Here is a 26,738-nt window from a genome sequence, read left to right on the forward strand (position 1 = left end):
CTTCAAGAGATTATTTTAAAATGTTTAGATTTAAAAATTTTTTTAATTATTATTATGTTGACAAAATTGCATGTAAATTCAAGAAGACTTTATTTTTTCACCAAATGGTCAATTGAAGAAATTAGGTATAAAAATAAAATAAGAGTTTATATTTTTGCCCCATGAGTTGTTGCATAAAAGACGACTTTAAACCTAAGAATGAGATGCAGAATATGTTACAGTTATTATAAGCTGAGACGTTGAGCACAATCTTGTTCCACCAGCACCATAGTCTCCACTTTCCTTCAGACATGGGGTCGAAAGTCAAAAACCAACAAAATATTGTTAAATACAGTCAAACAAATTTTTTTTCCAAAATGTCCATTCATCTGATCGAAAATACTGGAACACACCTCAGTCATGATACAGTAGCATTTGGGCTTCAATAAGATGCCTAAAGTAGTCCAACCTTTGCAGAGCAGAAAGGCAGGCTCCTCATGGGAGGGGCTTCTGAACTGAATCAGCAATTTTTCCTCAATCAGGATTGCTGAGCAGTTCTACCAGCGATTTGATTAGAAGAGAGCTGATGACTGACAGGACAATAATCCATAAACTCACCTAGCAGTTTACAGCTCCACCCCCCAACTTGTCTAACATACAACTCCACCACCCAACTTGTCTAACCTACAACTCCACCCCCAACTTGTCTAACCTAAAACTCCACCCTCCCAACTCCACCCCATAACTTGTCTAACCTACAACTACACCCCATAACTTGTCTAATCTACAACTACACCCCATAACTTGTCTAACCTACAACTCCACCCCATAACTTGTCTAACCTACAACTACACCCCATAACTTGTCTAATCTACAACTACACCCCATAACTTGTCTAATCTACAACTACACCCCATAACTTGTCTAACCTACAACTCCACCCCCAACTTGTCTAACCTACAACTCCACCCCCAACTTGTCTAACCTACAACTCCACCCCCCAACTTGTCTAACCTAAAACTCCACCCCCCAACTTGTCTAACCTACAACTCTACCCCATAACTTGTCTAACCTACAACTCCACCCCCCAACTTGTCTAACCTACAACTCCCCCCCAACTTGTCTAACCTACAACTCCACCCCCAACTTGTCTAACCTACAACTCCACCCCCCAACTTGTCTAACCTACAACTCCACCCCCCAACTTGTCTAACCTACAACTCCACCCCCCAACTTGTCTAACCTACAATTCCACCCCCCCCCCAACTTGTCTAACCTACAAATCCACCCCCCAACTTGTCTTGCATTCTGCACAATGGGCATTTTGCACCTCCTATTCTACCTACACTAACTGCATTTTGAGGACACTTCTCTTAAAAAATGTAGCAATTTCTGACTGCCTTTTTTGGGGGGTGGGAAGCTTATATGCTTTTAATCCTTTTTTTTTTTTTCATCGACATAGCTAGATGCAGGCTTTTTTTGCAGGACAAATTGTATGTCTCATTGTCCTATTATGTAATGTACTGAAAAATTTTAGAAACATTTTAAGGAGAATAGAATGGAAAATCAAAAAACACACTGAGCACATGTGACAGACGTGACTGAGTCTGGAGACGCCGTGGAGAACGATCTGCTGCCTGCAACATCCTCCAGCATGACCGGTTTGGGTCAGTAATGGTTACCATTAGGTACCGAGATGAGATCCTCAGACCCCTTGTGAGACCATATGCTGGTGCGGTTGGCCCTGGGTTACTAATACAAGACAATGCTAGACCTCATTTGGCTGGAGTGTGTCAGCAGTTCCTGCAAGAGGAAGGAAGGCTATGGACTGACCGCCCGTTCCCCAGACCTGAAACCGATTGAGCACATCTGGGACATCTCGCTCCATCCAACACAGACTGTCCAGGAGTTGGCGGATGCTTTAGTCCAGGTCTGGGAGGACATCCCTCAGGAGACCATCCTCCACCTCATCAGGAGCATGCCCAGGCGTTGTAGGGAGGTCATACGGGCACGTGGAGGCCACACACACTACTGAGCCTCATTGTGACTTGTATTAAGGACATTACATAAAGTTGGATCAGCCTGTAGTGGGGTTTTCCACTTTGATTTTGAGTGTGACTCCATATCCAGACCTCCATGGGTTGATAAATTTGATAATTTTTGTGGGATTTTGTTGTCAGCGCATTCAACTATGTAAAGAGGAAAGTATTTCATACGATTAGTTCATTCATTCAGATCTAGGATGTGTTATCTTAGTGTTCCCTTATTTTTTTGAGCAGTGTATATAAAATTATTATAATTTTTAAATGTAAAATTTTAATAATTTGCACTTTTTGCACTTTTCCGCACTTTTTTTTTACCTCTCTGATAGAGTGCAATAAGAGCCTCCAGACAGGTCTTCAGTAGGCTCCAGTTGTAATGTAACTCAGTAAACCCTTCTGTCTTATAGCTTATCACTATTGACTGTGGCATCTAATAGGTCAAATGGCTAGGATCTGAGTTATTTCTGATCCTCGCCATTGTAGGAGGTGTCATCTAGCATGTAATCACTTCCTATCATCTTGGCAGAGCTTAGGCCCCTAACGCGTACATAATAACTGAGCATACAGTAAGCTCCACCTAGTGGTGGCTGAAGTCATTAATAATTTCATAAATATTAATGCAGAGGACTCGGAGCTCTGTAACAGGAAAATTTAAAGGGTTGTTCCAGGAAAAAACTTTTTTTTGTAATATCAACTGGCTCCAGAAAGTTAAACAGATTTGTAAATGACTTCTATTAAAAAATCTTAATCCTTTCAATGATTATCAGCTGCTGAAGTTGAGTTGTTCTTTTCTGTCTGGCAACAGTGCTCTCTGCTGACACCTCTGCTTGTCTCGCGAACTGCACAGAGTAGAAGAGGTTTGCTATGGGGATTTGCTTCTAAACTGGGCGGTTCCCGAGACACGTGTCATCAGAGAGCACTTAGACAGAAAAGAATAACTCAACTTCAGCAGCTCATAAGTACTGAAAGGATTAAGATTTTTTAATAGAAGTAATTTACAAATCTGTTTAACTTTCTGGAGCCAGTTTATATATAAAAAAAAAGTTTGTCCCTGGATAACCCCTTTAACTCCAGCCACTTTAAAGATACATAGGAATATTGCTCGGCCCATAAAGTTGGCTCTTAGAGAAATCAGGGTTCAAAAAGGCGGAGATGCCCTTTAAAGTGGTACTCCACTGGATAACTTTATTTATTTATTTATTTTTTACTTTCAACTGATGCCAGAAAGTTAAAACGATTTGTAAATTACTTCTATTTAAAAATCTTAATCCTTCCAGTACTTAACAGCTGCTGTATGCTCCACAGGAAGTTCTTTTCTTTTTGAATTTCCTTTCTCTCTTACCACAGTGCTCTCTGCTGACACCTCTGTCCATGTCAGGAACTGTCCCGAGCAGGATATGTTTTCTATGGGGATTTGCTCCTACTCTGGACAGTTCCTGACATGGACAGAGGTGTCAGCAGAGAGCACTGTGGGCAGACAGAAAGGAAATTCAAAAAGGAAACAACTTCCTGTGGAACATATAGCAGCTGATAAGTAATGGAATGATTAAGATTTTTTAATAGAAGTCATTTACAAATCTGTTTAACTTTCTGGCACCAGTTGATTTATAAAAAATAAATAAAAAAAACAAGAAATAAGTTATCCAGTGGAGTACCCCTTTAAGCTTTGTGAGTGGTCAATTTTTTTTTTACAGTAAATCACACTTTACAGCACTTCAATATGGACATTAAACTAAAGAAAAACGTTGATGTCGTGTTGGGATTTTTGTCTTTATGGTTCTCCGGAATGTAAAGCCATAAGAGGGGAGGTAAGGAGGAGCGGAGACGCGTGCATGTGGGTTATGTCTTATCTGTTTCGTTTTTCTCTCCTTGTGTGTCATTGTGAAGAACTTCTGCATGGTCAACAATAAACACGTGAAACTACTGTGTCCCTGTGTTGTATGGTAAAGGGGTTTAATGACAATCTATGGCAGTGTTTCCCAACCAGGGTGCCTTCAGACGTTGGAAAACTACAACTCCCAGCATGCCCGGACAGCCGGAGGCTGTCCGGGCATGCTGGGAGTTGTAGTTCTTAAAGGGGTACTCCCGTGGAAAACTTTTTTTTTTTTTTTTTATAAACTGATGCCAGAAAGTTAAACAGATTTGTAAATCACTTCTATAAAAAAAAAAAACTTAATCCTTCCAGTACTTTTTAGGGGCTGTATACTAAAGAGAAATCCAAAAAAGAAATGCATTTCCTCTGATGTCATGACCACAGTGCTCTCTGCTGACCTCTGCTGTCCATTTTAAGAACTGTCCAGAGTAGGAGAAAATCCCCATAGCAAACATATGCTGCTCTGGACAGTTCCTAAAATGGACAGCAGAGGTCAGCAGAGAGCACTGTGGTCATGACATCAGAGGAAATGCATTTCTTTTTTGGATTTCTCTTTAGTATACAGCCCCTAAAAAGTACTGGAAGGATTAAGATTTTTTAATAGAAGTGATTTACAAATCTGTTTAACTTTCTGGCACCAGTTGATTTAAAAAAAAACAAAAAAACTTTTCCATGGGAGTACCCCTTTAAACAGCTGGAGGCACCCTGGTTGGGAAACACTGATCTATGGTGAAGATGGCTGAGTTCAGTCCTTCACTGAATGTAGGGATATACATGGAGTCTAAGAAATTAAAGGGTTAATCCTATGACTAGAAGATCCATGGTCAGTTATAGTCCTGGGACTTCCCATCATGCACTTTGCTACCAGGTATTGAGCGCCCGTAGTGCCCTTTTAGGATGTCCCTCCTGAAGGTCCAGGGTATGTGTGTGCGGCCATCAGGATCTTCACCTCACTTTAACCCCTTAAAAAAAGGTACCGGCTGTATGAAGCTCGCTATCTGAAGCCAGGACCTACAGCAGGGCTCAAGTCCTGCAGGAGCGCATAGGAACTGGGTTCCTGCACTTTTTCCATAGCAGGAACATCGGGGGGAAGATTTATCAAAACTTGTGCAGAGGAAAATTTGCCCAGTTGCCCATAGCAACCAATCAGATGGCTTCTTTCATTTTGCAGAGGTCTGGTTAAAAATAAAAGAAGCGATCTGATTGGTTGCTACGGGCAACCGGACGGCCTTTTTCTCTGCACAGGTTTTGATAAATCTCCCCCCCCCCCCCCCCCCCCATCGTTCTTATTAGCAGGACCAGCCCTTGAGTTCCCAAAGATTTTTTTCCCAGGACTTGACCCCTGACCTACATCGGCCGCTCGGCCCGATGTCCGGCATTGAACCTTTAGATGCCGCGATCAATGTTGATCGCGGCATCTAAATGTGGCAAAAATGAATGCCGGTTAGCTCACGGGGCCATTCGGGACCACCGCGCCCGTTCGGCTGAGAGGACAGACGGAGGTCACTTACCAACACTACATCAATTAAATTTAGGGGTACTCCGCCCCTAGACATTGTATGGGGATAAGACGTCTGATCGCGCACGGGGGGGGGGGGGGGGGGTTGCCACTGGGAACGATGTCTAGGGGCGGAGTGCCCCTTTAAATGGACTCTACAACATAGATTAAAGAAAGATAAACCTAAAAGGTGGTGAAACCGTATGAGAAGTTGCGGATCCGCAATTGGGTTCTTTCAAAATATGTTTTTTGCGTAAAAACTAGATGGGAACAATAGGTCACTTTCTGGTGACCCATCTCCTTTACGTTCACGGGATGAGGCGGATGATACATCGATTTCCAAAGGAACATGCATTGCGCAGGAAATGAAAAACGGATTGCTCGCTTGAGGAAAGGGGAAAAAAAAACATCAAAGATGTGTCGCCATGGAAACAGTGATGCAAGCGGCCGCTCATTAGAAAACCAGGCACAACACACGAACATGACTGCAGCCTGGATGTGCGCACCGAGCGAGCGACCTCATTAGGGACGATGTTATCGTTTACTCGAAATAGCAGCCAATACTGCATATCAGTGTTTCCCATCCAGGGTACCTCCAGCTGTGGCAAAACTACAACTCCCAGCATGCCCGGACAGCCTTCGGCTGTCCGGGCATGCTGGGAGTTGTAGCTTTGCAACAGCTGGAGGCACCCTGGTTGGGAAACACTTTTTTAACAGGTGACAACGGAACAGGAACAATGGGCAGGATGAACCTCACAAATGTCCAGCCGTTTGGGATTTAAAGGGTCTATTATATATGAATTTCCTCTAGAAACAGCGCCACCCCTGTCCTCAGGTTGTGTGTGGTATTACAACTCAGCTCCATTAACTTTAATGGAACCGAGCTGCAATACCGTAGACAAACTGAGGACCAGAGTGGCGCTGTTTTTGGAAGAAACAGACACTGGATAACTACTTCAACATGAACCAGAAAGCTAAGGATGATTCCAGATAAGGGCTCATTCACACTAGGGTTTCACGCAGTTTCTTTACATTCAGCACAGCCACTCCCCATACTACCTGATTGGCTGGGTGGCACACAACTCCCACTACCTGATTGGCCGGGCAGCACACAACCCCCATTACCTGATTGGCTGGGTGGCACACAACCCTCACTACCTGATTGGCTGGGCGGCACACAACCCCCACTACCTGATTGGCTGGGCAGCACACAACCCCCACTACCTGATTGGCTAGGTGGCACACAACCCCCCCCACTACCTGATTGGCTGGGTGACACACAACCCCCCCCCCCACTACCTGATTGGCTAGGTGGCACACAACCCCCCCACTACCTGATTGGCTGGGTGGCACACAACCCCCCCACTACCTGATTGGCTGGTCGGCCCCGCTCATCTTGCAGGGAGGGAGCGTGGTAAGCCTCTGGTTATCCGGGCATCCTGGGAGTTGTAATTTTGCAACAGCTGGAGGCACAATGGTCGGGAAGCACTGGACTAAGAAACCCACCAGGGCTACTACTACTACTATTACTCCAACTCTCATTTTACTATTTATCTCTTCCTGCTACTACTATTACAACTCTTATTCTACTTCTACTCCTATTCTACTGCTACTACTACAACTCCTATTTTTCTGCTACCACAACTTTCACCGTTAATATAGCAGAGGCAATTAGGCTCTACTACATCAATGTAACAGTGACCAGTGCGTCCTGCTATGTTAATGTAGCAGAGGCGATTTTGCTCTGCTAGTTAATGTAGCAGAGGTGAGTGTGTTCTGCTATGTTAATGTAGCAGAGGTGAGTGTGTTCTGCTATGTCAATGTAGCAGAGGTGAGTGTGTTCTGCTATGTTAATGTAGCAGAGGTGAGTGTGTTCTGCTATGTTAATGTAGCAGAGGTGGGTGTGTTCCGCTATGTTAATGTAGCAGAGGTGAATGTGTTCTGCTATGTTAATGTAGCAGAGGTGAATGTGTTCTGCTATGTTAATGTAGCAGAGGTGAGTGTGTTCTGCTATGTTAATGTGGCAGAGGTGAGTGTGTTCTGCTATGTTAATGTGGCAGAGGTGAGTGTGTTCAGCTATGTCAATGTAGCAGAGGTGAGTGTGTTCTGCTATGTTAATGTAGCTGAGGTGAGTGTGTTCTGCTATGTCAATGTAGCAGAGGTGAGTGTGTTCTGCTATGTTAATGTAGCGGAGGTGAGTGTGTTCTGCTATGTTAATGTAGCAGAGGTGAGTGTGTTCTGCTATGTCAATGTAGCGGAGGTGAGTGTGTTCTGCTATGTTAATGTAGCGGAGGTGAGTGTGTTCTGCTATGTTAATGTAACAGAGGTGAGTGTGTTCTGCTATGTTAATGTAACAGAGGTGAGTGTGTTCTGCTATGTTAATGTAGCAGAGGTGAGTGTGTTCTGCTATGTTAATGTAGCAGAGGTGAGTGTGTTCTGCTATGTTAATGTAACAGAGGTGAGTGTGTTCTGCTATGTTAATGTAGCAGAGGTGAGTGTGTTCTGCTATGTTAATGTAACAGAGGTGAGTGTGTTCTGCTATGTTAATGTAACAGAGGTGAGTGTGTTCTGCTATGTTAATGTAGGGGAGGCAATTGTACCCAGCTATGATAATGTAGCAGAGGCGAGTGCACTAGTATATATTTGGGCGCTCTCCCACTGGTGAGTGCAACCATAAAGTGCATGAAGTAGTTTAGTCCCCTAACAGTGAGCCCCTAGGTATTGCTAAACTACAACCCCCATCTTTGGGTGTTGTAGTTTTGCAACAGCTGGAGGCTTTCTGTTTGGGAAACACTGCCATAAAGTGTATGTTCCCATTTTTTTCTTCTTTTTTGCTTTGTTTGACTGTCCGGGCATGCTGGGAATTGTAGTTTTGCAATAGCAGGTTGGGAGACAACAATCTAGACCAGTGTTTCCCAACCAGGGTGCCCCCAGCCTTTGCTAAACTACAACTCCCAGCAAGCCCAGACAGCCGAAGGCTGTCTGGGCATGCTGGGAGTTGTAGTTTTGCAACAGCTGTAGGCTCTCTGATTGGAAAATACTGTGCTATAGTATAAAAATATCCGCAATTTGCTAGAATTTATTTTATTAAATTTTTTTAGAAACTTCCATCTGTCTCCATTCTTTTCCCAGAACTCACTGTACAAGCTGTGAAAAAAAAAAAGCGGCGTCCAATCGCCCACCACCATCCGCGCCGCAACCACGTGACATCCTCCACCATGTGTTACCAGGAGGAAACCGAGCGCTGAGTCGTGACAAAAACACACACAGACACAGACCTTCTCAGAAAACTGTTTTTTTATATATTTATCTTTTTAATTAACAATTATTTTTATTTTTTTTTTATTTTTTTTTTACTTCCAGTACAGGGAGATTATAACAAAATAAACAAGAACAAAAATTTTAAAAATAAAATTTGGGTGTACATAACATTATACGGAGAACTGCTTCATCTGTGTTACAACTATAGTGAGGTCACACAGCAACAATAAAGTGCTGTCTGGACAAAGGAAAACAGGTAAAAAAAAAATACAAAATTAATAAAATGTTTTGAGAGATTTGAGGGGACGTCTCCAGAGGAGTTTGTTAGATTTATATACATTTATTTTATTATAAAGCTTTTTGTTTGTAATATATATATATATATATATATATATATATATATCTTTTTTTCAAATTAATTGGACCTTGGTACATGGGGAAAAGTTTAGAAAGTTAATAAAAAATATATATAAAATAAAAATAATATATATATATATATATATATATATATATATATATGCATACACTTACACACACAGTATATATATATATATATATATATTTTTTATTTTTTTTTTAATTAACTTTCTAAACTTTCCCCCATGTACCAAGGCCCAATTAATTTGAAAAAAATAAAAAATAAAAATAAATATATATATATAAATATATATATATATATAAAAATAATAAAAAAATAAATAATATATATATATATATATATACTGTGTATGTATGTGTATGCATATATATATATATTATTTTTATTTTATATATTTTTTTTATTAACTTTCTAAACTTTCCCCCATGTACCAAGGTCCAATTAATTTGAAAAATTAATAAAAGTAAATATATAATAAAAAAATCATATATATATATATATATATATATATATATATATATATATCATAAATATATACATTTGTTTGTTTCTTTTCCATAAATTTTTCTCAACTTTTCCCCAGTAGCAAAAAATGAACCAAAATTTTGAAAAATTTATAAAAAAAAAAATAAAAATTACATACAATATATATATATATATATTGCAATCAAAAATAGAAAAGTATTTCCCATAATATCCAATAAGATATTTTGGACAATTTTTCTACAGAAGGCCTTAGATGTAAGAAAGTTCCTAGGCTGGGAATAATTCTAGGCGGAGAATCTTAAAGGGGTACTCCGGCGCTAAGACATCTTATCCCCTATCCAAAGGATAGGGGATAAGATACCTGATTGCGGGGGTCCCACCGCTGGGGACCCCGTGATCTTCCACGCCGCACCCCGTTAGAATCAGTCCCTGGAGCGTGCTCGTTCCGGGTCTGATTACTGGCGATCACAGGGCCGGAGTATTGTGATGTCACAGCTCTGCCCCCGTGTGACATCACGCTCCGCCCCCTCAATGCAAGCCTATGGAGGGGGGGTGACAGCTGGAGGGGGCTCATTCTAAGGGGGTGCGGCGTGGAAGATCACGGGGGTCCCCAGCGGTGGGACCCCCACGATCAGGCATCTTATCCCCTATCCTTTGGATAGGGGATAAGATTTCTTAGCGCCGGAGTACCCCTTTAAGGCAACCGGAGCAGGACTACCCCGAAATTGCCGATCTCTATAGACTGCAATGTATTTCGTGTGGTATTCTGCAAAAATATTTTGGCAGCAGAATTTCAACGGAAAAAGCTCCTCCGCTGAAATTCCGTAGTGTGCAGGAAGCAATAGGACTCCTGTTGCGCTGGAATTTCCAAGTGGAATTACACTCGAGAATTCCTCAGGCGATGTTCACACAGCAGGATTTCTGTGTTTCAGCTCAGATTCTGCTCTGGCAAGATGGCGGCAGATTTTTTTTTTGCAGGTTTGCGGATTCCGCGAAGAAATCTTTGCTGAATTTATGCAGAATTTGATTCCGGACAAAATTTTGAATCTCATTGATTTCAATGGGACTCTGCTGCGGAATATCGCAAAAAATAATTGACACGTTCATTCTACATGCGGAATTTCCAAGTAGATTTTATTCCGCCGTGTGGGCATGGCCTAAGTGAGGGAAGGTCAATGACTTACCATTGCCCCCTGAATAAAAGCTACTTTGCATAACTTTTTTTTTTCTTCATAGAACATTACCTGGAAAGAGCGGAATCCAGCAGAAAAATTCTGCTCGTAAATTTCGATGTGGCGGCCTCCCATTGTTTTCAATGAGATTCTGCTGCACCGTGCACATGACAAAATTTTGCCGGCAGAAAATTCAGTTGCAGAAATTCTAATTATTTCAACAGTCTATGGAGACATGATATGTCCGAGCGGTCCTAGTGCCGGCAACTGCTGCGCACAGAATATTCCGCCATTCGCCTCCATACACCACTGCATCTCCCTAATGAAAAACAGCAGCCCTAAGATCTTAAAGGGGTACTCCGGTGGAAAACTTTTTTTTTTTTAATGTCAACTGTTGCCAGAAAGTTAAACAGATTTGTAAATTACTTCTATAAAAAAAAAAAATCTTAATCCTTCCAGTACTTAGTAGCTTCTGAATACTACAGAGGAAATTCTTTTCTTTTTGGAACACAGAGCTCTCTGCTGACATCATGACCACAGTGCTCTCTGCTGACACCTCTGTCCATTTTAAGAACTGTCCAGAGTAGGAGAAAATCCCCATAGCAAACATATGCTGCTCTGGACAGTTCCTAAAATGGACAGAGGTGTCAGCAGAGAGCACTGCGCTCGTGATGTCAGCAGAGAGCTCTGTGCTCCAAAAAGAAAATAATTTCCTCTGTAGTACTCAGCAGCTAATAAGTTCTGGAAGGATTAAGATTTTTTTAATAGAAGTAATTTTACAAATCTGCTTAACTTTCTGGCACATGTTGATTTAAAAAAAAAAAAGAAAAGTTTTCTACCGGAGTACCCCTTTAAATAAGTACTCAGGCGGAAAAAAAAACGGATCCCCTATCCACAGAATAGGGGATAAGTAGATGATCCTGGTGGGTCCCAGCGCTGGGACCTCCCGCGTTCTCCGGGGCAGGACACCGGCGCTCTCACCGAGGAGCGCGTCATGTCTACTGGTAGACGCCACGCCGTCCGATGATTACAGAGTGCTGTATTCCGGTCTTTTCGGCGCTCCCAATGGAATGAATGTAGCGTGTTAGCTGCAGCTTGCGCTCTTCCCTGAGCGTCTGGGTCGCGTCCCGGTGATCTGCTACTTGTCCCCTATCCCAGTGGTCTCCAACCTGCGGACCACCAGATGTTGCAAAACTACAATTCCCAGCATGCCCGGACAGCCAACGGCTGTCCGGGCATGCTGGGAGTTGTAGTTTTGCAACATCTGGAGGTCCGCAGGTTGGAGACCACTGCCCTATCCTGTGGATAGGGGATACATTTTTTATTTTTTAGCAGATTTCTAGTAAAAGAACATTACAGGGAAGACTGATACAATGTGTTATGTCCCAAGGAAAGGAAAACAAGACAAGAGTGACCCCTTAGGTCAGTGCTAGAGATGAGCAAACTTACAGTAAATTCGATTCGTCACGAACTTCTCGGCTCGGCAGTTGATAACTTTTCCTGCCTAAATTAGTTCAGCTTTCCGGTGCTCCCGTGGGCTGGAAAAGGTGGATACAGTCCTAGGAGACTCTTTCCTAGGACTGTATCCACCTTTTCCAGCCCATCGGAGCACCTGAAGGCTGAACTCATTTAGGCAGGAAAAGACATCAACTGCCGAGCCGAGAAGTTGGTGACGAATCGAATTTACTGTAAGTTCGCTCATCTCTAGTCAGTGCTTCTCAGGGTGCCTCCAGCTGTTGCAAAACTACAACTCCAAGCATGCCCAAAACTTTTTTGGGGAAAAAAAACAACAAACAAAAAACCAAAACATACAATGACTTGAATATAAAGCAGGATGTAAAATAAATAAAAATATCCATTCGATTCGATTAAAGAATCATTTACATATTGAGCATTTTGTAGATAGCAACAGCGCCACCTGCTGGATATAACTATACATTACGCTGGTTTGAAAAATGTTCCATAATTCACCAATTGAGGGCGAAAAAAGTATTTAAAAAAAAAAAATATAGAAAAAAAAAACATGTTGTTTTGCAACATCTGGAGGTCCTCCATTTAGAGACCACTGGTCTAAGAACTAGTGATTAAATCTGAGGCATGTGCACCCATTTAATAGGAAGATATTATATCACACAGTATATAGAAAAGATACAAAGTGACAACACATGTTGTGGCAGGAAAACAAAACAAAATGCATAATTAATTGGACAAAATCAATATTTAAAGTGACACAGATAATACATATATATATATATATATATATATATATATATATATATATATATGGGGCTCAAGTCCTGCAGGAACGCATGGGAACTGAGTTCCTGCACTTTTTCACAGCAGGAACACCATTCCCATTAGCAGGACCAGTTTATGTGTGGAAATCTTTGGCGAGTTCCCACACTTTTTTTCCCCAGGACTTGACATATATATATATATATATATATATATATTAGAACATTATTGTATTAAAGCTTAGTATAGCAGCATTACAATGATTGTATAATAGCACCAGAGCCCGGGCAGGGACCGGAATGCCGAAAACCAAGGCCCCTTAGTTGAAAAGTAGAGATGAGCGAACTTACAGTAAATTCGATTCGTCACGAACTTCTCGGCTCGGCAGTTGGTTACTTTTCCTGCATAAATTAGTTCAGCTTTCCGGTGGGCTGGAAAAGGTGGATACAGTCCTAGGAGACTCTTTCCTAGGAATGTATCCACCTTTTCCAGCCCACCGGAGCACCTGAAAGCTGAACTAATTTATGCAGGATAAGTCATCAACTGCCGAGCCGAGAAGTTCGTGACGAATCGAATTTACTGTAAGTTCGCTCATCTCTATTGAAAAGCATAGGGCTCCAGATATTAAAGGGGTTATCCAGGAAAAAACTTTTTTTAATATAGATGAACTGGCTCCAGAAAGTTAAACAGATTTGTAAATTACTTCTATTAAAAAAAAATCTTAATCCTTTCAGTACTTATGAGCTGCTGAAGTTGAGTGGTTCTTTTCTGTCTAAGTGCTCCCTGATGACACCTGTCTCGGGAACTGTCCGGTTTAGAAGCAAATCCCCATAGCAAACCTCATCTACTCTGTGCAGTTCCCGAGACAAGCAGAGATGTCAGCAGAGAGCACTGTTGCCAGACAGAAAAGAACAACTCAACTTCAGCAACTGATAATTATTGAAAGGATTAAGATTTTTTAATAGAAGTAATTTACAAATCTGTTTAACTTTCTGGAGTCAGTTGATATAAAAAAAAACTGTTATTTCCTGGAATACCCCTTTAAGACCTCCACCTGTTATAGGAATGAATGGTTCCAGGGAAGCAGGAACACACACAAAAAATACTCTGTTAGAAATGTAATTTCCCTTAAAGGGGTACTCCATTGGAAAAAAAAAATTTAAATCACCTGGTGCCATGAAGTTAAACAGATTTGTAAATTACTTCTATTTAAAAATCTTAACCCTTCAAGTACTTATCAGCGGCTGTATGCTCCACAGGAAGTTCTTTTCTTTTAGAATTCTGTCTGACCACAGTGCTCTCTGCTGACACCTCTGTCCATTTCAGGAACTGCCCAGAGTAGGAGCAAATCCCCATAGCAAACCTCTCCTGCTCCGGACAGTTCCTAAAATGGACAGAGGTGTCAGCAGAGAGCACTGTGGTCAGACAGAAAGGAAATTCAAAAATATAAGAACTTCCTCTGGAGCATACAGCAGCTGATAAGTACTGGAAGGATTAAGATTTTAAAAGCTGCCGAATACTACAGAGGAAATTCTTTTCTTTTTGGAACACAGAGCTCTCTGCTGAATCGCGAGCACAGTGCTCTCTGCTGACATCTCTGTCCATTTTAAGAACTGTCCAGAGTAGGAAAAAATCCCCATAGCAAACATATGCTGCTCTGGACAGTTCCTAAAATGGACAGAGATGTTAGCAGAGAGCACTGTGCTCGTGATGTCAGTTCATAAAAAAAAAAAAATTCCAGGGGCGTACCCCTTTAAATCTGGAATTTATGGAATGACTTACTGATCATTAAAGGGGTACTCCTTTGGAAAACTTTTTTTTTAAATCAACTGGTGCCAGAAAGTTAAACAGATTTGTAAATTACTTCTATTAAAAAATCTTAATTCTTCCAGTACTTATCAGCTGCTGAATACTACAGAGTAAATTCTTTTCTTTTTGGAACACAGAGCTCTCTGCTGACATCATGACCACAGTGCTCTCTGCTGACATCTCTGTCCATTTTAGGAACTGTCCAGAGCAGCATATGTTTTCTATGGGGATTTTCTCCTACTCTGGACAGTTCTTAAAATGGACAGAGGTGTCAGCAGAGAGCACTGTGCTCGTGATGTCAGCAGAGAGCTCTGTGTTCCAAAAAGAAAATAATTCCCTCTGTAGTATTCAGCAGCTAATAAGTACTGGAAGAATTAAGACTTTTTAATAGAAGTAATTTACAAATCTGTTTAACTTTCTGGCACCAGTTGATTTAAAAAAAAAAAAAAAGTTTTCCACCAGAGTACCCCTTTAAATGTATCTCCTGCCGCAAACCTGCTAGTCAGGGAACAGAAGGCTCCAGGGACTGCAGTGTTTCCGCTACAGCAGTGGTCTCCAAACTGTGGACCTCCAGCTGTTGCAAAACTACAACTCCCGGCATGCTGCCATAGACTGAAGTTGTCAGAAGAGACACTGGTTCCCAACCTGTGTGCCTTCAGCTGTTGCAAAATGCCCAGGCAGCCTTTAGCTGGGAGTTAAAGTTTTGCAACAGCTGGAGGCACACTGGTTGGAAAATGCTTGCCTAAGGTGTACGGCAGCCACGCGACTCTCTGGTTTTGGAGGGGATAAACTGGCGGCAGAGCTGTCTGGCTGCGGCTTACCCCTCCCTAAAGGGCAGTGTTTCCCCAATCAGGTTGCCTCCAGCTGTTACAAAACTACAACTCCTAGCATGCCTGAACAGTCTTCGGCTGGCAGTTGTAGTTTTGAAACAGCTGGAGGCACACTGGTTGGGCAAAGCTTGTCTAAGGGGTTTAGCAGCCTCTTGTATTGGAGGGGAGAAGCCAGCACCTGGGAGTTGTAGTTTTGCAACAGCTGGAGGCACTCTGGTTGGGAAACACAGTCATTGAGTATACATGAATGTTCGGTATGTATGTATGTATATGGGGAAGGGTGGCCAGGACACATGGCGACACAGACACAAAGAAGTAAAACAACACAGCAGCGGGGAAGCGAGGAGGGTAAGTATAACATTTTTTCCCCTATTTACACCTAAGGGTACGTTCACACGCGCGGATTTTTTAGCGGGTTTTCCGCTGTGTATTTGAAAGTGGGCGGGCTCTTCTCGGCTGTCCGCAGCAGATTTTCCACGGCGGTATGTACACTGCAGACAATCCGACTCAAGCCCCATTGAAGTCAGTAGGGACTGTGGCTGATTTTCCGCAGCGTAAATTCCGCCGCTGAAAATCTGCTGCGGCCAGCCGAGAAGAGCCCGCCCACTTTCAAATACGGTGCGGAAAACCCGCTAAAAAATCTGCACGTGTGAATGTACCCTCAGGGTATGTTGGCAGAACATGCCAGGGCTAGGACCGTTTGGAAATGTGCACTCTCCATAGACAGCAATGCATTTCGGAGCGGATTTCACAGAGGCTGTTGCAAAACTACAACTCCCAGCATGCCCGGACAGCCAACGGCTGTCCGGGCATGATGGGAGTTGTAGTTTTGCAACAGCCTGAGGTTCACAATTTGGAGATGGCTGCTCTACGAGATGAAACTATCTTCACTAATGCCCTGAATTTTCGGTAAACCATGGAGTTCCCCTTAAAGTCCATTGATATATACATCACATCAAGTACGTTCAGCTCTGAATTAAAGGGGCACTCCGGTCGAAAACAGTTTATAATTTTTTTTTTTTTTAAATCAACTGGTGCCAGAAAGTTAAACAGATTTGTAAATGACTTCTATTAAAAAATCTTAATCCTTCCAGTACTTTTTAGCAGCTGTATACTACAGAGGAAATTCTTTTCTTTTTGAATTTCTTTTTTGTCTTGTCCACAGTGCTCTCTGCTGACACCTGATGCCCGTATCAGGAACTGCCCAGAGCAGGAGAAAATCCCCATAGCAAACCTATGCTGCTCTGAACAGTTCCTGACATGGTCAGAGGTGTCAGCAGAGAGCACTGTGGACAAGACAAAAAAAATTCAAAAAGCAATGAATTTCCTCTGTAGCATACAGCTGCTTATAAGTACTGGAAGGGTAAAGATTTTTTAATAGAAGTCATTTACAAATCTGTTCAACTTTCTGGCACCAGTTCATTTAAATAAAAAAAAGTTTTCCACCGGAGTACCCCTTGAGGGTACGTTCCCACACGGCGTATTTTGCTGCGTATTTTCCTACCCATTGACTTCAACAGAGAAAATAAAATACGCAGCAGCAAATACGCCGTGTGGGAATGTACCCTTAAAGCGCAACTCCGTTAATGATTCGGCAGCAGGATACGTGGGGGTAAGGTAACCCCATAGCCAGCTGCTAAAGGAAGAGGCCTATGGATTTTGGCGGATGTTCCATAGACTTGCATGGAATTTATGGCAAATCGGAGTCGCCGGCAGCTTTAAACAATGTATCCTGCCGCTGCAACACGGGGTTATCCAGGAAAAAAACTTTTTTTTTTTTTATATCAACTGGCTCCAGAAAGTTAAACAGATTTGTAAATTACTTCTATTAAAAAATCTTAATCCTTTCAGTACTTATGAGCTGCTGAAGTTGAGTTGTTCTTTTCTGTTTAAGTGCTCTCTGATGACATCTGTCTCAGGAACTGCCCAGTTTAGAAGTAAATCCCCATAGCAAACCTCTTCTACTCTGTGCAGTTCCCGAGACAAGCAGAGATGTCAACAGAGAGCACTGTTGCCGGATAGAAAACAACAACTCAACTTCAGCAGCTGATAATTACTGAAAGGATTAAGATTTTTTAATAGAAGTAATTTACAAATCTGTTTAACTTTCTGGAGCCAGTTGAGATATATATATATATATATATATATATATAAAAAGTTTTTGCCTGGAGATTGGAAAGTGGTTTTAAGATGAGTTCGATCTCCTCCATATGTCCATGACTGCATAGAAGGAATAGGGCTGTAATGTCAAGGTCCTGCACTGGGTGGAATCGTAAAAGACTCGACGTCATGGACATAATAGAGCCGCAACGGCGAGTCTGCGCCATTTTTAAAGGGTTGTATCCCCGAATGCGTTATTGGTCATATGGAATAAAGCCTATTTGCCCCCATATCTCCACATTTACTGTTAATTCCAATAGGGGTTGGAGCTCCTGATAGGGGTCATTGTTATGCTTGTCTGAAACCGGCGTAATGGCGGAGGCCAAATTTCAATGAAGTGCGCTGAATCAGTCAGAAAAATCTTAGTAATTTCAGACAGGGAACGTCAGCATATATTTCTGGTGTGTGACCGGCTGGTTGCTAGGGACATATTAGGGCCAATATCTCGTTGCCCATAGCAACCGAGCACAGATCAGCTTTCAACAAGACACACTTATCAAAAATGTCTTTGTTGCCCATAGCAACCAATCACAGCGCCGCTCTCCATTTATCACAGCACTTTAGGAAATTGAAAGTGGATTCCGGAATTGGTTGCCATGGGCAACGAAAACAGTTATTTAAGATGGAATTAATAAATGATGTCTTGAATATGCCCCCTTGTTCTGCAGGTAAAAGGAAAGTGCTACAGACCTTACCAATCTGTTCAGCTGTCAATTGTGTCAATGGAAAGAATCACGCAACTTCTTCAAGACAAAAGCCCAACAAGGAGTGTGGCAAAAGATGGTTGTTCCCAGTAAGCAATAAGCATTGTTTCCATAAGAATATATTCAGCTGTTTTGAGTCATATCTGTGATTTGCGGATTTGCTATGAAGTCAGAAAGCCGAGAGAGAGAACATCCTCAAAAAGGACCCGTCCACACTGCCGAATTTCCGCCTGAAAACGTCCCCCGCGCGATTCCACTTGCTGCAGAGTCCCATTGTTTTCAATGGGATTCTGCTGCACCATTCACATGGTCGAACTTTCAAAGCGGAAAACCCCACCAAAAAAATTAACATGCTCATTCTTTTGCCGGAATTCAACGGTGACGGCACATGTCCATGCAGTCCTTCTGCCGATGGATTTTGGCGACACCTGCTACAGACAGACTCTCCGGGTGAAAATTCAGCATTGTGAACAGCATTGTGCAGTGTAGGGAGTCTAGATTTTTTTGCCAGAAGTTATACATACTTTTACATCACTATCTGTGTAGAGCTGCCCGTCAGGCTGGCATTAAAATTGGGCAAAATATTGCTTATCTGGGTGCCAAGAATCACTGATAGGAGACATTATACGGGGTATTAAAGGAAAAAACTTTTATATATATATATATATATATATATATATCTCAACTGGCTCCAGAAAGTTAAACAGATTTGTAAATTACTTCTATTAAAAAATCTTAATCCTTTCAGTACTTATGAGCTTCTGAAGTTAAGGTTGTTCTTTTTCTGTCTAAGTGCTCTCTGATGACACCTGTCTCGGGAAACGCCCGGTTTAGAAGAGGTTTGCTATGGGGATTTGCTTCTAAACTGGGCGTTTCCCGAGGTGTCATCAGAGAGCACTTAGACAGAAAAGAACAACCTTAACTTCAGAAGCTCATAAGTACTGAAAGGATTAAGATTTTTTAATAGAAGTAATTTACAAATCTGTTTAACTTTCTGGAGACAGTTGATATATATATATATATATTAAAAAAAAAAGTTTTTTCCTGGATAACCCCTTTAACGTGACAGACACACAGCCTTATGAAATAATCCAGGACATTTGAGGCTTATACACAAAGGACCGACTTACTGCAGGCGTTTTATGCATTTTTTTATTCATATATATATATTTTTTTAGAATTTTTATAAAAAGTGCCTGCAATATTGCAGCTTGCTAGTAACCAGGGTGACAGAGTCCTGCCTCACATCTTACATTACAGGACAGAAAATAGCTGCTTTGGATAAGAGATCGAGTTGTCATTCGCAGTTTTCATTTATTTATTTAAATTTTTTTTTTTTGGGGGGGGGGGCTTGGGTGCAAACTAGGAACAGATCCCAAAGGGGTGGACTCATAAGGACAACCCCTCTCTAAATGCCCTACTTATACATATGGACATCCCCCAAGGAGATTGTCGTGTCTCTTGATCCTTTTTAAAGAGGTATTCCAGCCTTAAAGGGGTACTCCGCTGAAAAACATTTTTTTTTTTAAATCAACTGGTGCCAGAAAGTTAAACAGATCAGTAAATTACTTCTATTTTAAAATGTTAATCCTTCCAGTACTTATCAGCTGCTCTATGCTCCACAGGAAGTTATTTTCTTTATGTCTGACTGCAGTGCTCTCTGCTGACACCTCTGTCCATTTTAGGAACTGTCCCGGGTATGAGCAAAACCCCATAGTTTTACAACAGCTGGAGGCACCCTGGTTGGGAAACCCTACTATGTGTTATCTCCTATGGACAGGATTGCACCCGGCTATGTTCAGCAGTCCCACAGCAAGTGAATGGAGCGTTGGCTGAGCATGCACACTGCTGTTCTGTTCACCAGGGAGACCAGAGACCCTCCATTCTGATGATCGGTGTGGATCCCAACAGTGGGATACTTATTATTAACTTTCATATAGATAGGACGTAAATTATAGTCCTGGATAACCCATTTTAACATTTATCAAGGTATGGGGGCCCCCACCAATTGCTACAATGAGGACTGAGAAAGGGTTCTATACAACTTCCCCCAAAGCAAATACCGTAGGACTAAGCTTCCCTAATCTATCCTTTGGTGGAGGTCCCAAAAGTCAGCCCCACCAGTCTATTCTCAGACTTTTAAAGAGGTACTCCGGCCCCAAGACATCTTATCCCCTATCCAAAGGAAACGCTGGAGGCGCTCAGTCTTATGCCTCCCGACCACGGGGATGGAGCATTGTGATGTCACGGCTCCGCCCCCTCAATGCAAGTCTATGGGAGGGGGCGTGACGACAGTCACGCCCCCTCCCATAGACTTGCATTGAGGGGGCGGGGCGTCACACGAGGGCGGAGTCGTGACGTCACCATACTCCGTCCCCGTGGTCGGGAGGCATAAGACTGAGAGCCTACAGTGCTTCCGGCAGTACTTACAGGTGGGTGCTGCATGCTAGATTGGGGGGGGTCCCCAGTGGCGACATCTCATCCCCTATCCTTTGCATAGGGGATAAGATGTCTTGGGCCCGGAGTACCCCTTTAAGCAAAATTCAATAGAGGCCCCATTTACTATGTACAAAAAGGTAGCAGTGCCCCTTATGCACAAGAACCAGGGTGTGACTTCTAGCCTGGGTTAAAACTACGGAATTTCTGAGCGAAATTCTGTTTTGAAATTCCTTTGAAAATTCCGATGCAGCAGAGTCCCATTGCTGCCAGTGGGATTCCCCTGCACGGTGCGCACTGCAGAGTTTTCGTAGACTTTCCACCCGGAAAATCCCCACAAAAAATTCCGCCACTGGTTCAATGTTCTGGCTGATCTCCGCTCCACAGACATTGCCGTCTATGGGGTGGGTGGGGGGATTAAATGTCTGCGCGGTCCTAGCGCCGGTTGATTTAGTCAGCACTGCCCACACCCGGAATCTCCGTCCGGATTTAGTCCGTCTGGAGATTCCGAAGTGTGAACCCGTCCTTACCTCTGCACCCTCTGTGGTAAATGTTTATAGCAGGAATACCCCTTTAATCATTTTCTTTTTCTCCCACCTGACCATATTTTATCTTAAAAACCATTAAAAAAAATAGTAACAGTGATAGGAAACAAATAATGCACCTCTGACCCCTTAGCTTATTCTTCTTTTCACAACATTAAAGGGGTTATCCAGGAAAAAAAATGTTTTATATATATATATCAACTGGCTCCAGAAAGTTAAACAGATTTTTAAATTACTTCCATTAAAAAATCTTAATCCTTTCAGTACTTACGAGCTGCTGAAGTTGAGTTGTTCTTTTCTATCTAAGTGCTCTCTGATGACACCTGTCTCGGGAACCGCCCAGTTTAGAAGTAAATCCCTATAGAAAACCTCTTCTACTCTGTGCAGTTCCCGAGAAAAGCAGAGATGTCAGTAGAGAGCACTGTTTGCAGACAGAAAACAACTCAACTTCAGCAGCTGATAATTATTGAAAGGATTAAGATTTTTTAATAGAAGTAATTTACAAATCTGTTTAACTTTCTGGAGCCAGTTGAGATAGGATTTTTTTTTTCCTGGAATACCAGTTTAAATTATTCTCTGAAGCAATACACAGATATAGCAGAGCTGAGTTTGCCATTGAACGCTTTAGGTTGACCTTGCAGATTTATCGAAAGCTACAGATACAACTATCTGTGAAATATTACTGTAAATTTCGTCAAATAGCAAACTCAGCTCTGCGACATCTGTACAGATGAAGACAGTACAACAAAATTAAAATAAAAAGATATCAATTTTTTTTTTTAAAGAACATAAAATCTGCCATAAAATACCCCCAAACGATACAATAAGTATACATTATGTGTGATTACAAAACATTGTAAGTGTCAGAAAGGAAAGTGACTTTGTCATAAACATTGGAGGGTAACCTCTACAGCGTTTGTCCTTAGTCTCCCCGAGGTGCGGTTAGCTTGCTTTGGACCCGGAAGCGCCGTCCCCCCATTGTACCCAAGGGGAAAGAGAGGCAGTAAGAAAAAAAAAAAATTTCGCCCATTCGGTGATAGCAAATAGTACATACATATTTCTGAACATTATACATTGAAGGAGAATACAAATTAGGATAAAAACATAGATTAAATTAGATATATATATAAAAAAAACAAAATCCTCACAATTTATGTGGATTTGGACTTTTTTTGGAATCTGATATACAATTTTGTTCTGACCTATCAACAAACTGGAGGGGTACAAAAAAAAAAAAAAAAGCTGCAAAAAAAGGGGTTTTATAAAGGTAGTTGGTTGGGTTCCACATGCTTTGGGGGAAAGTTTTTTTTTTGGAGATTGGTGGGTTCTCTGTCCTGTTCTGGCCATGAGGAAACCGTATCCCCTTAATTCCAGCTGCCATAGATGAAAAAATGTGATACCATTTGTGAGGTTTCCTAATAAAAGGCTCAGTCTTTTTGTAAATATTTAGTGGGATTTTTTTTTCTATTAATATATATATAATATATATTTATATATATTTCTTTTTTATAATTTTTTTTTTCATTATAATATACCAAAAAAAGTAGTATAGATAGAAAAAAAACATATCCAATAGCTTCAGGGCCCTAGTATCTTTAAATGTCTTGGTAATACTCGGAGCCGAGTTCCATAGAGTGAAGCATGGGTTTCTGGTCGAGGGAGGACATCTTGCTGAGCATCTCAGTAGACAAGGAGTAGCTGTTCCCTGACTTTTCCTCAAACCAGCTGTCCAGAGCTCTCTTGGCATCGAAATTAGAGATGGACGGCCCGTTCACCGCTACGGTCAAGAGGTCGCTGAGCTGATCTAACGTTAGCCTGGAGCGGTTGTTTTTGCGTAGCCTCTGAAGGGCGTTACGGCCTTTTTCGCAACAGGCCGTAGAAGTGGGGAGTACTTTCAGGATCTGTACTATCTTGTTTAAGAGGAGGAATCTTTGTTTGTACTTACAGATATGGCCTATCAAATCTTTGAAACCGTTTTTGGTACAGTAGTCAGCCTTGAGCTCCCGCCATTCCATCAACATACCGCTCCTGGTGTCGGTACCCTCCCTGCAGTCCGAAAGGAATGACGGGATGCCACTCAAGTGTTCGTATATTTGCAGCATTTCCTCCTCTCCGTAGCTTATGAGCTCCTCCGTGCTCCGGGGCCACAAAGACAAGTCGAAAACTTGACAAGCTTTGACAAACACTCGGCTACGGGAATCAAACCGTTGGGCAAGGGTGAGTTGGGTCTTCTGGCAAATCTTCTCCCGAATGGACTGAAACTTTGCTTCGGCCACACGCAAGTTCTTTAAGGAGATCCCGTTAAAACTTTCCCGGAAGTTTTCTTCAAACTCCTGAAGATATTCCCCAGGAGAATCAGTCAGGCGGCTGATTTCTTGAATGGCTTCTTCTATTTTCTCGTCCACCTGGGACACCAAGAGGTACTCGCCTTGGAAGACGTAGGCCAGACGGGACAAAACCGCAATCACATCCAAAAGAAAGTAGATAAGCTTAATCGACTGATAATCCATGAGAAACTGAAGAAGGGCTAATGCGATAGCTGAGGCATCGGCTCGTTGGGTCTGACCGCTGACATCTTTTAAGTGAGCCACCACTTCCAGGTAGTCCTTGATCAGAGCATTTAGCACATTCTGCTCCCCTATAATCCATTTCACCCCCCGAATATCACCCAGGAATTCCGTCTCCTCACAAAGTGTTGCGGCGGTAAGTCGAAGTTCACACATCAGACGGGGAGAGTACCGGTAGAAACTAAGTAGCTGCTTCAGGTTGTTTTCTAATTCTTCTAAACATGGAAGTTCCTTTCCACTTATTGCATCCAAAATTTCTAAGTGGGGCCTATGCACCATGAACGGTAAACACAGTAGCCAAGGCAAGGTTTTCCTGATTGTCATATACATATTTGCTCTTAGTCCAGCCGTTATGTTGGTTCCATCCACTCCTAACCCTATGGTTGGCCTCTCATCCTGTAGGCGGATGCCAAGAGCTGAGAAGGCCCTGTCGACACCTTGGAGATAGCTTTCAGTGGTAGGCAAGCCCAGCTCTTGAAGAGAGAGAAACTCTGTGGCAGGTGGACCATCATTACTTGTGTATTGGACATAGACCGCCACCGTATCTGCCAGAAGGTCTTCGCTTTGCCCATCTAAGATAATACTTAGGAAAGGTGATTGTCGAATACGCTCTACCAAGTCTTCCCTAAGTGCTCTGGCGATGTGATGAATCAAAATCTGACAATCACCTTCGTTCATGTACTGGTCGACTACGCGGAGTTCACACTTTCTCAGTAGTTCTGCTAGAGGTCGGAAGTCATAATAAGGCCTGCCTTCCATAGCCAAGTGGTATGCTGTGTTGAAAAGAAGAGTCATGTTCCTGCACATCTCCTCTGTCTTTTCGGGGTGCATCCTGAGCTTGTAGAGCTGCAAACACTTTTTGTGGAGGTTACTTTGGCTGTGGAGCTTTATCGTGTGAATCTTAAACTGTTTCGAACCAATGATAAAGGCTGAAGTCCTTGAGGACTGCACCGTGTACTGCCTGCACACGTGACACCACATCTCGTTCAGCGTAGACGAGTACCGCAGGAACCAGAACTTTTTTAACCATTCTTGTTTGAAACGCCGGATACGTCTACCGGAGGACGCGGACATCTTAGAAGGCTCGTCAGCAGATGCCAATATCTCGTTGGAGACCGACTCGTCCGCTGAGTCTACCTCCTGATCATCGTCTTCTATCATATTGGGTGCGATGGACAGGTTTTCTGGAGCTGGGAAATAAAAACACACAACATGTCAACCCAAAACAATTCACATGGATGTGGAAAGAAAACATTAAGACAAGTAGTAAAAAGAGTAAGAACATGTTGGGATGTATTTATTATGCACCATGTGACCCTGGAAGACTAAAAAGTTTTTAAGTAATAAATTGCCCAATTTTTTTTTTTTTTAAACAAAAATCTAGGGATTAACAAGTCTACATTCTGTACATTGTATAGCCTACTGGTAGAAATAACTAGATAAGGCTAACTAATAGTACTAAACATAAACTGTAGGCAAGTGCTGATTCCATACCTGAAGTATCTGAAAACTCTGGAACCTCAGTTTTTTGAGGAAGCAACTGAGGTACTTCTGGGACCTTTCCAGACCTTAGCATTTCCACCTCAGCCTGAAGCTCCCGGATTTTCTTCTTTAACCTGATACAGTTTGGGCAGAAAGAAGTGGTGGGGATCTCGTCTGTATCACCAATGGCAGATAACTCATCAGGACTCTCTACTTTGATAGATGAGCGGTCTTCTTGATCATCTTCTACTAAGTTGGTCTCCCTGTCTAGACCTTGAGCGACCTTGTGAGGGACCTTCCACTCCATTGCAATTCTGGTTTGGTTTTGGGAAGAAAACTTTTGGTTTATTTTACATTTATCTCCATGGTCCTCATACTGATACTTGGGAACCCTTTTTCCCAATATAGGACTACTGGTCACCAGGGGATGGTCTTCCATCTTAGCTGACTCCAGAGAAGCCTCTAAGACGTCTTTGAAGATCAGATCTATTTTTTTCTTCTTGGCATGAGGGTTTAGCTCTCCCTCCTCACAACTCCGCTTGTAGAGGCTCTTCCCTTGCTTAAGGGCTGTGAGTGGAAATGGGCCCTTCATGTCTTCTTGGTTTTCCAAGACTCTGTCATTGTTTTCCCTTAACAAACCTCTTTCTCCTAGAAAGGAAAATTAGGTGTGTTACCATTTTGCCACATGTTCCCTTATCAAATAATTTTTTTTTTTTACAGGTTGCCTCCATCGGAGACGGCCATCATTTTAGGGAAAGCCTCAAGAGAATGCCGTAAAGTTATATAGGTCACATAGTGTTCCATTCCCCATTTCAAATACCCTTTCAGAGTACATCCAGATCCATGTTTAGCCCCCCAATCCCTTTCTATCATTTATATGAATAGAGAGGGGTGAACTTGCACTCACCGTCCGTGTAGTTCATTCATTCACGGTAGGGATCGACCGATATCAATTTTTTCGGGCCGATACCGATAATCTGTGACCTTTCAGGCCGATAGCCAATAACTTATACCGATATTCCGGTATAAGTTATCGGCTATTCCCTCCCACCCCACCCGGCCCCGCAGAAGCCGCTGCAGTTCATTGATTTGCAGCGGCTTTTGCGGGGCCAGAGACCGCCGCCCGCTTCTCTCCCCCTGCCTGTCCCTGGGTCCTCTCTAGTCCAACCACCACCACCGCTGCCCCATTGCCTACCTCATCCCTGGTTTTATAATTACCTGTTCCCGGGGTCCGCGCTACTTCTGGCTCCGGCGGCGTCCTGAGCTGTCACTGTGCGCAC

The 26,738-nt window shown here is 42.4% G+C and overlaps 2 protein-coding genes across 2 annotated transcripts; one reads left to right on the plus strand and one right to left on the minus strand.

Annotated features, from left to right (window-relative positions):
- Positions 1 to 19,489: 19,489 nt before the first annotated feature.
- Positions 19,490 to 20,635, plus strand: LOC130311750 (peptidyl-glycine alpha-amidating monooxygenase B-like; the record flags this gene model as incomplete). The annotated part of the gene is given in 1 exon segment (XM_056552516.1): positions 19,490 to 20,635. A coding segment is annotated over 1 exon segment (191 nt), but the record flags the coding sequence as incomplete, so codon positions are not given.
- A 136-nt stretch (positions 20,636 to 20,771) lies between these two features.
- Positions 20,772 to 26,169, minus strand: LOC130311747 (zinc finger protein 862-like). Its single transcript, XM_056552514.1, has 2 exons — positions 25,471 to 26,169; positions 20,772 to 25,166 (listed from the first exon to the last, which is right to left on the minus strand). Exons 1-2 carry the CDS (start codon positions 26,048 to 26,050, stop codon positions 23,005 to 23,007), a joined length of 2,742 nt encoding a protein of 913 aa, XP_056408489.1. The 5' UTR covers positions 26,051 to 26,169; the 3' UTR covers positions 20,772 to 23,004.
- Between the last annotated feature and the right edge of the window lie 569 nt (positions 26,170 to 26,738).

Source organism: Hyla sarda, unplaced genomic scaffold (genome assembly GCF_029499605.1).
Source record: "Hyla sarda isolate aHylSar1 unplaced genomic scaffold, aHylSar1.hap1 scaffold_1664, whole genome shotgun sequence".
NCBI classification, from domain to species: domain Eukaryota; kingdom Metazoa; phylum Chordata; class Amphibia; order Anura; family Hylidae; genus Hyla; species Hyla sarda.

Bases quoted from the DNA above. Each gene is read 5' to 3' on its own strand.
- LOC130311747 (XM_056552514.1), bottom strand. From the start codon at position 26,050: ATGAAGGGCCCATTTCCACTCACAGCCCTTAAGCAAGGGAAGAGCCTC. The intron at 25,167-25,470 runs GTATGGAATCAG...TTTATTTCCCAG, and splicing joins AGAGTTTTCAGATACTTCAG to CTCCAGAAAACCTGTCCATC.